General features: G+C 35.5%; 1 protein-coding gene across 2 annotated transcripts; it reads right to left on the bottom strand.

Annotated features, from left to right (window-relative positions):
• Positions 1–644: 644 nt before the first annotated feature.
• Positions 645–5,017, bottom strand: LOC147848647 (uncharacterized). 2 transcript variants are annotated; one of them, XM_087338262.1, is made up of 4 exons: positions 3,747–5,017; positions 3,594–3,662; positions 1,174–1,261; positions 645–1,070 (listed from the first exon to the last, which is right to left on the bottom strand). In XM_087338262.1, the coding sequence occupies exons 1-2, from the start codon at positions 4,994–4,996 to the stop codon at positions 3,659–3,661; spliced, it is 1,254 nt and encodes a 417-aa protein (XP_087194388.1). In that variant the 5' UTR covers positions 4,997–5,017; the 3' UTR covers positions 645–1,070; positions 1,174–1,261; positions 3,594–3,658. The 2 variants fall into 2 exon arrangements, with proteins under 2 accessions (XP_087194388.1, XP_087194387.1); XM_087338261.1 differs by having other exon boundaries at positions 645–1,261.
• Positions 5,018–9,500: the final 4,483 nt, after the last annotated feature.

The raw sequence follows: 9,500 nt of genomic DNA, 5'->3' as shown, positions 1-9,500 counted from the left end.
TTTTGTCTGTCTTTAATCAATTACTTGGCATTGTTGTATTTGGGGTGTGGGTGTTCTTTGTACTGGTCTATTCATTTCGTGTGAACAATCGACTCTCTACCTCTTGTGTATGAAAAGGTGTCATCCTTCTCTCCTTTATTCTACGCTTACTGACTCGCATCTAAGATGCCCGTGTACTCATCTTTCAGAATTCAGTGACGAAGCCAGATCAGATACTATTTTGCAAGCTTGTGTGCTCAATAAACGGACTCTGGTAACCAGGCCGGATCGGTCACTGCAAACCTCAGCTGTCACTCATTCTTAAACCCCTTGATCCACAACATCTTAGGTGAACCTGACATGAAAGGGCGGCAAGTGAGTTTCAAGATGAGAGGGGGCAAGCTTACAGAAGCAATGGTGGCCGCCGTGGACCACTTGCAGTTTGATCTTAATTTATACCATTTGCGGTAAGGATCAATGTTATGTGAAACCCACAAAAAATGAACATAACTCTGCTATGTGTAAATGCATTAAACGAAGTAATACACATCACAAGAGAGATCCTAAAAGCTAAATCACAGTAAAACAAACTTCTATCAAAATCAACCTACAAAAATTTCACATGGAGATTGCACAATCCAACCCCAAAAAATCCATGGTAGAGGTAAGAATAAAAGTGAACTACGGAAAATTCCTCAATCAGTTCCAATTTTATTTACATGGAGAAATTGCCATCTAAGAAATTTAAATCAAATTCAATAATAGAGTTTCATGATGACAAGCACAATTCATTGTGTGCCTGACCCATGCCTTGTGTAAAACTGCTTCATTTATTGGTGCCATTTTCAAATGTGTAAGGCCTGATAATAGCCTCTTTAAAAAATAAAGATTTAGGGAAGTGCAAATAATTACCAGCCGTCAAGCTGAAAATGCTGTACCTGTAATACTTTTTGGGCTTCAACCTGGAGTTCTTGTTCAATGCTTCCCAAACAACACTTTTGTCAAACCCAAAAAGTCAATATTCTGTTGCTAAAAGAGTTCCCAGCAACAAACATAATTTGTTTCCACTAATGGAAAACAAAACGCACAAACTGAAAATTGAACAGTGTCAAAAGAATAACTCATGCAACTGAAAACAGTGCCCTTCTAACATAATATGACCAGTGATAGTTTGATTTTAATTCAGTTCAGCACCTTTGAGTTCCGTAATCAGGTAATTTTACTTTGCTCCCCATAAATGCCATTTATAAAGCCACGAACATGAGAGAATAATATCACCAGCCTGTCATAATATCTGAAACTTTTTAGAAACTCAGATGGAATTCATAATTTGTATGTTCTTTATGAGTTGTTAACAAATGAAAACCAATGATCAATTCTCTATACAATAAGACATTAAACTTGGGAAAAAACCATGTATACAGTAATTTAAAAGAAGTGCTAATGTTCAATCTACGGTATTAAAGATTTTAATCTGTTGGGAGCAGAAGAGCAAATTGAATTTCTTGATTTCTCTTCAGCTTGATTTTTCAGGGATCTAACTTCTTAAAAAACCTCATAACGCAAGTAGTCTTAAGAAATGTAGTTGGGGTTTCTAGATAAGGCAATGCTACTTCACTTATGGATGAACAGGTGTTATAAAACATTCCTGCCATACTTATTGGGTCCATTCAACATTGTCATTGAAGATTTTTCAATTCAATGACACCTACCAAGAAACTTGAAGTCATCAACATGTATTCATCTTGTAAAAGTGGAGAAACTATAATGGACATAAAGTTGGCACAGTGGAACAAAATCAGGTTGCAAGATTCATGTACTACATGACACAAATCTATTTGAGTTCAACTTTTTACGAGTTTAGCAACTTTACTTAAGGATGAACAGGTGTTAAAGATTGCTGCTTTAAAGTGGAAAGAAAAGTGCAAAGTATCTTCTTGCCAGTGATTCATCAAGATTGCCGCCTGTTATTCCGATTCAGGGACAAATAAAGGCGAAGGGATATAGAGGAGTGTCAATTATCCCATATTACGTGCTAGACCCCCTTTTTGGTTTTGGAAAAGAAACTTCATTGGCTTTAGTAGTAAAACCTGTGCAACAAATTATTGCCATACTTTTTGGGCCCATTAACATTGTCATTACAACATTCCAATCAATGACACCCAGCAACAAACTTGAAGTCATCATCATGTATATTCACCTTGTAAAGTTGGCAAGGTGGAACGAAATCAGGTTGCAAGATTCATGTAATACATAACACAAATGAAATTGAGCTCAACTTTTTACAAGTTAGCAATTACTACATACTTGCAACTTGGAAAGAGGATCATTGAATGATAGCTCCTATGATATTAAAATCTTCTTGTCCTCCCTCACACATAACACTGACCCCACCAAAAAACCATAGTGATGAAGATGCTTGAGTCGCACATTTCTATTTTTATTCCCTGCGTTAACCTTGGGGGGATGATACTCAGCTATCTCATATGATTATGAATTACTGATCTTGTCAAAAGACAGGAATGTATCCCAAACAATCAGAGAATCGTTTTTGAGGCCCAAGTATATATTATTTAATGTTTTCATCATAAAATGATACAGAAATTAACTTATGGATATATATATTTCACAACAATGTGTCTTTCCTTTTTATGCAGGCTGGAAAAATGTTCACAATGCATCAACTCTCTTCACACAGCACTCACTCCTTGACACAACCGAAGGGCTATCCTAACCAGCCTGGTCATCCTAGGAGGGCTGAGCTTGATAGGTGCTCAAATAGACCATACCAAGTCGCAATGGTCCTATCCAGGTTCTCTCACAAGAATAGTCAAAGACATGATTAGTTACTCATGTAGTCAATCCACAATATCTATTCTTCTGGCATTTGCAAGGTTTTCAGACATTTAGAATGAGTGTTTTTCAAGCCGGAGTTGGGACATCTTGTGTGGAAATTCCTTGGAGGTTAGGATAGCACATTGAAAGGTTTGATGAACTTTCCTCACACTCTACATATCTATTGACCTCTCATGTAGTGTGTTTTGAGGCATATTCCAATATTTCTTTGATTATTTAGAGTAAATATTCAAAATTGATATAAGACAAGTGCGATAGACATGCTCTCTGAAGAGGACATGATTACATATCCTATTTCTCATAGCGACAACGGACTCTTTTGATCACAACTTTTCAAAATACACCTAGCCTTTTCATCTTGCACTCATCCATTGTTACTCAGCAACAAATGATTTTTCCCCTGATAAAACTAAGCTAGTAGCACTGAAATGTTGTGATATACAATCAACGAACTCGGCTGTAGAACTTCAAGAGGAGAAATTGATGAAAAGAGTAATGTTGAGATTTTGGACACACAAGACTAAATTTCACATCCAAAAAACTAGATTACCCCTGAACTAGGATGTTGAAACATTACCTTACCTATCACAGGTGACCTACTAACAGTACGTGCTTATGTAGAACTAACCTTGATTTTAGAATTTGAATTGTCCAAATTTTTGATTGAGTGAATATTTGTTTGAGTGGCTTGAAAGAAAGTATATCTGATTTCATCTGTGAGGCAACCTATTACCAGTACGTCCTAATGTAGAACTAACCTTGATTTAAAATTTGAATTGTCCAAATTTTTGATTGAGTGGCTTGAAAGGAAGTATATCTGATTTCATCTGTGAGGCAACAGAAATGAATCGTTTGTAGATAAAAGCTCTGAAATATATTTATTGATCATTCCATAAAGCTCAAAAACTCACCTTAAATTAGAATCCATAACATTATGATGGGTTTCATTATCATTACTTTTATCTAGCCAATCCGATGAATTCATTGCATCTCTTCTTCCTTCGTAAGCCTTTGGTTGTGCCCTTACATTGTAATGAGATGCCATATCTAGTTTACGGTTCTTTGGCATGTGACTAGGTGAAGAAAAATCCAGATGATCTTTATCACATTTGAAAATCATGTTCTCCACACAAGGATTACTTGAGTCAACACTGGACGTTAAATGAGATTGCCTTTGAATCACACTATCATCTTCCTTGATCACATGCATTTCACATGATGATTGGTTTATGCAATCCATTCTATTGTCATGAAAAGAAAATTCTTGCTCTGTTGCTCCAAACGCACCTTGCCTTTCCTCTCTAAACTGAATCTCTCCTTTGTGCTCATGAACTTCCCATGAAAAGCTCTCTCCTTCACTTTCATTTCCATCATTGGAGTGCATTATTCTCTGATCAGCTAAATCCATCAATTCATTAACATTCACATGCACATCTTGGTCCAGATCAAGAGCCAATTCCAGCTGATCTATCGTTTGGCAAGCATCAACAGCTAAGCTAGCACGAGAAGTAATATTAGAATGATGATCATTCTTAAGCATGGAAAAAGTGTTTCCATAGCTGCTAGGAATAGGATGAAGATCCGCATGACTATTTGGATTTCTTGTTTCATTTTCAGGGTAATCCGTGCCATTTCTAGCTTCAGAATCCTGATAAGCTTTTGAATATTGCATAATTTCTCTTGTTTCATGAGAATGCTGATAAGTGTTTGGATACTCCATTGCGTTTCTTGCTTCTTCAGAAGCCTGAAATGGTACAGTACTGTTTCTCGCTGCCTCAGTATCCAGATAAAGTTTTGAATACTGCGGAGAAGTCCCTGTTTCAAAATTAGTTGCATTTCTTGACTTTGCAGAGTCGTGTTCAGCCAAATCGTTTCTTACTTTTTCAGAATCCTGATAATCCACAAAGTCTCTTGTCCTTTCATCCTGGTAACCTCCACTGTTTCTGGCAACTTCAGGCACCTGAAAAGCCATAGCATTTCTTCCCCCTTCAGCATCCTGAACAAACGGCTTCGGACACTCCATCGCCATATCCGTGTCTTCAAGGCCTACGTTGTATTTAGCGGCCCAAGCTTCTATGGTTCGGAGGACATCTTCCAGGAAGAGGATGAGAGCATCTCCACTCTTGGAACCTGATGAAAGGAGGTCGACAGTGTTGGACATGTCCTGCAGGACCTCTCGCAAGGCGTCAATACTTCCATCATCCATAGCTGTTTCTTCGTCGTCTACTGCTAAACCCTAACTAAAACCTGACTCCTGAGAGAGAGAGAGAGAGACGAGAGACGAGAGGCTATTTTTAAGAATATTGTAAATTATGATTAGGCAAAGATTTGCTCTTACTTTTGGGTTTTAACTAGATTCTTGAAAGAAAGAAAGAAAAGCCCCCTCCTCTTCCCATTAACAATCAGCAACGGTTCGGTTCCGGTTTGAGAGGGTCCAAACCGAACCGGTTTGGAACCGAACTGTTTTTTTTTTCTTTAACCTGAACCAAACCATGAAACCGTTAAACATTTTTCAAACCGTACAAACCGCGGTTTTGTGGTTTGGTTTCGGTTTTCAACTTAGGTCAAAGTTTAATTTTTTAAATTTACAATATTTCATTATTTTAAAATTTTAAAGATGTTCCTACAATGTGAGAATAAGGTCTAAAAATGAAAAGATTGTTTAAAAACAATTTTAAAAAAAAATCGTTTAAACCACAGTTTTTGACTGTTGAAACCAAACTGAACTGTTGAAACCATTAAGCCGTTAAGCCATGGTTTCGTGGTTCAGTTCCGTTCAAACTAAAACGTTGCTGATTGTTACTTCTGATATACCTTCAAATTCTCTGACCTGAAATGACCATACACATAAAGAAAGAAAGAAAAAAAGATATAATAACGTCTTCTAAGAACAAATTTGGTCCATGATACAATTAGTTACGACAAAATGGGATGTGTACTTAGTCATCAAAAGTAAAAATAAAACAAATCTTTTTTGAAGAGAGAGAGAGAGAGAGAAAGAGAGAGAGACTAAGCACTAATTGACAAAGTTAAGCAAGTTAGAAGTAAGTTAGTAGCTCGAAGGTGTTTGACAATTGCCATTACCCGATTTCCCACCAAAAGGGTATACATTGGTTCGGACTCTAGGCTAATGAGATCGATGGGAGGAAATTTTCCATTGATGCATACAAGTGATTCTGCGAAGTGCAAGGAAATGACATAAGGAGATTATTTTTTAACACATTGAATAAATTTGGTACAATCATTTAGTATAAATGTTATTGAATGGTGAACCCAATCAATAGATAAAGATGAATTTTTATTAAAGAACCAAAGGTAACCCAATATTACATTGGCGGTATGAAGATTCATTACATAGAAATCTACTTACTCTACATAACTATTTATGTAAATTACCAATGAATGAATCGCCTTGTTGATGTATTGCACTATTCCATTAGCCAAGTGCACCTTATAGGTGTAATCACATATGGTGAATTGAAATACCAATATCTAAACCCAACGACTAGTCAAGAAATTATGTGAGTTTCCAAAACCAAACAAGAACGGTATTGGAGATCCATTGATATACCCATTTGTATGTAGTAAATCATTGGGTCCAAATACATGGTGAGGGAAAGTACATTTACAATAACTTCAATGATGTGCATAGATCTCAAGAACTTCAAGAATCTAACCTTTATTGTTTGCAACTTTGTGTTTGTTGTTGTGCTCTTTGTGTTGGAGCTTCCAACATTGCTCTTTTGTGTGACCCTTCTTTTTTCAAAACACACAAAATTGATTTTGTCACTTAAAATCACGATCCAGGAATTCGTTAGGTCTTCTGTGTTTTCCTAGCAATTTGTGATTGCTTGGTCCTGGTTGATTCAGGTTTATTATGGTCCTTCTTCAAAGTGTGTGGACAATGAAGAACAATTTCAATGACCTCTTTTGAAGGATTTTGGATCCTTATTATGCACTATTGAATGATGGTCTGAATTAACGATCCATTGACAAAACAAGCAATTAACTATCCTCTTCCAAACCCGATTTTTAAGTTTGGGTTATAGCATGGTGAACATAATCCTCGAGAGGCTCACTAGTGCTTGTGTTGCTTTGGTACAAGTGGAGATTGTAAAAATTGTACTATCCAACTTGGAATGAGCTCAAAATGAGACTCCTATCTGCCAAGTCACGTGTAGATTGCTTATTCGATTCTCCCATTTTTTTGTCTCGTAAATGGCTTGATGATAAATGATGGTTTACTTTGACATTTGTCCAAACTATTAGCATCTTGTTGTATACTAATGACACATGCTTCAAGAGCTCCATGAGATTGCGGGGGTTCGGAAATCTCATTCAAGGTAGAATTAAGAATTTTTTGTATTTGTAAAAAATATGCCTCAATTGGGATTGCCACAAGAGTAGTTCCTTGAATCCCCTTTGCTTGAGAGGTTGCCATTGGATGGTCATTATTATGAGCCATAAAAATATGATATATGGCAAAAAATAGGACAGGGTCAAACAAATAGGCATAACAAATGTCATGATGCAAAAAAATCCATGTAAAAACATTAATCAATATTTTGATCTCACGTAGGACCCCTTTAGATGTATTAGATGAGGTTCACAATCAAGTAACTATGGTAACACAAAGGTGTTTAAAAACCATGGGGGTGAGAAATAAATGACTTGTCCTAAACTTTATATTGACTTTTTCCATGGTAGTTCCCAGATGCTCAACCATGTTTGTTAGCCTCATGAATAGTTTATACACGAAAAAATGGTAAAAATAAACTTAATCTTTATGCCCACCAATCATAGTTGTAAATAACATGTATTCTACATTTTAGAATACATTGAAGTATTCTGACCATATTCTACATTTTAGAACTGCCATGGTATAATATTTCATATATTTTGTGTTCTAAGTATTTTACGTATTGTAAGTATTCGACGTATTATAATTTATACATATTTAACAAGTATTTAAAATTTCCAAAAAGTTAAAACATAACAACTACTATTTGCTTAAAAAACTTTAAATTTTAAGAAATTTTTAACGTATTTTACATGTATTTAAAGTATGGCGCATGTATTCTAAGTATTTAACATATTTTATCTATAAAATACGTACTCTACATATATTTTAAAACAATTTAGAATATTTAGCATATGTATTCTACATGTATTCTAAGAATTTAATATATTATAACGAAGAGTCTGAATTGCACTTACACCTAAAGTTTAAACATGTTTTATAGTCATAATAACAATATTGTTGTTTGGTCTTAGTCACATTTGAACTCATAAACTTAAGAACAAAGACATTAAACACTTGAGCTAACCAAATGGGCTGATCATATTGAATGTGGCTATCACCATGTGATAATGGGGTAGGGGGTGGGACCTAGAATGGTTCTACCCCTCTCCATAGGGGTTGAGTGTGAGGGACCGCTCTCTCGCACATTGCCGCCACTGCGTATAATTCATCGTCTTCTTCCAAAGGTGGTTCGCCGTTGTTGTCGCCAAAAAATTGTTTATGAATGGTTGTTGCCATGTGATAATGGGGTGGCGGGTGGAACCTAGAATGGCTCCACCCCCCTCCCAAGGGGTTGAACGTGAAGCAGAGAGAGAGGGAGAGATGTCAAAGATAGAACTTTTTGTTTTTCATTCATGCATGCACCATATGGGGTTAAATAGTACAATGAGGGTATGCATCAATAAGATACATAGGGGTGCATATCCATCTATCCATTCACACACACAATTCACTCACACTCTTTCATATCTACAGACTACATACATGCGCAAACATGTGCATGTGTTCATACACATATGAACTTGCTTACTCACTCTTGTGCGCATTACACATACACTTACAAGTTACAACCATAGTATGAACCATACGTACCATTTTTTCGTGCATTCGTGGTCGAGAATGGTAAACACCCTCAAAGAATGATAAATATCATACTTTTGGATAAATGATTTACTATAAGGTAAAGATTTTTTCATGGTAAATTTTTTTTTTAAATTGCAAAAAAAAAACACATTACCTTCTTAATAACAATATGTTTTTTTTCGTAAATTCTAATAACAACTATCCAAAATGCCTAGTCTTCAAAAATATTCTCAATGAGGTGTTACATCAAAATGAACATTCGTAATCTTCATTCAAGGTGATATCATCATCTTCAAAATCATCATCCTCATCTTCAAAATCATCATCAAGATAAGCCATCACATTGGTGAGGCTCTCATTTTCAAAATGATAGAAATTATAGAAAAATTAAAGCAATTACAAGCTTTATAGAATAATTACAGAAATTATAGAACAAATAAAAGAAAATTTACAAAAATCACAAAGAAATGATATAGAAATTTCAAAACTTATAAAGAAATTACAAAAATGATAGAAATTACAAAGAGATAACAGAAATTACAGAAATTTCAAAGAAATTACAAAACAATTATATAAATTTCTATACTGCATAGCACATACTACATAGTACATACTATGACCTAAAATTTAAACAACTTTAAACCCTATTATTAACCCTAAATATAGTTGAATCTCGTTGGTATGCAGATCGTTCAAGCAACAAATCGTTCGAGGCTAGGTGGGAGAGGAGAGGAGAGCGTAACGTTACATTAATGTCCCGAGGAAAAGGGGGGAAAGGGGA

This window comes from Azolla caroliniana, unplaced genomic scaffold (genome assembly GCF_043228905.1).
Source record: "Azolla caroliniana isolate FFs.n. ecotype wild unplaced genomic scaffold, voAzoCaro1.0.p SCAF_278, whole genome shotgun sequence".
NCBI classification, from domain to species: domain Eukaryota; kingdom Viridiplantae; phylum Streptophyta; class Polypodiopsida; order Salviniales; family Salviniaceae; genus Azolla; species Azolla caroliniana.
The sequence above is the reverse complement of the archived record's forward strand: the minus strand, read 5'-3'. Positions and strand labels throughout refer to the sequence as shown.

Excerpts from the sequence above, each read along its gene's own strand:
- LOC147848647 (XM_087338261.1), bottom strand. The coding sequence starts at position 4,996 with ATGTCCAACACTGTCGACCTCCTTTCATCAGGTTCCAAGAGTGGAGAT.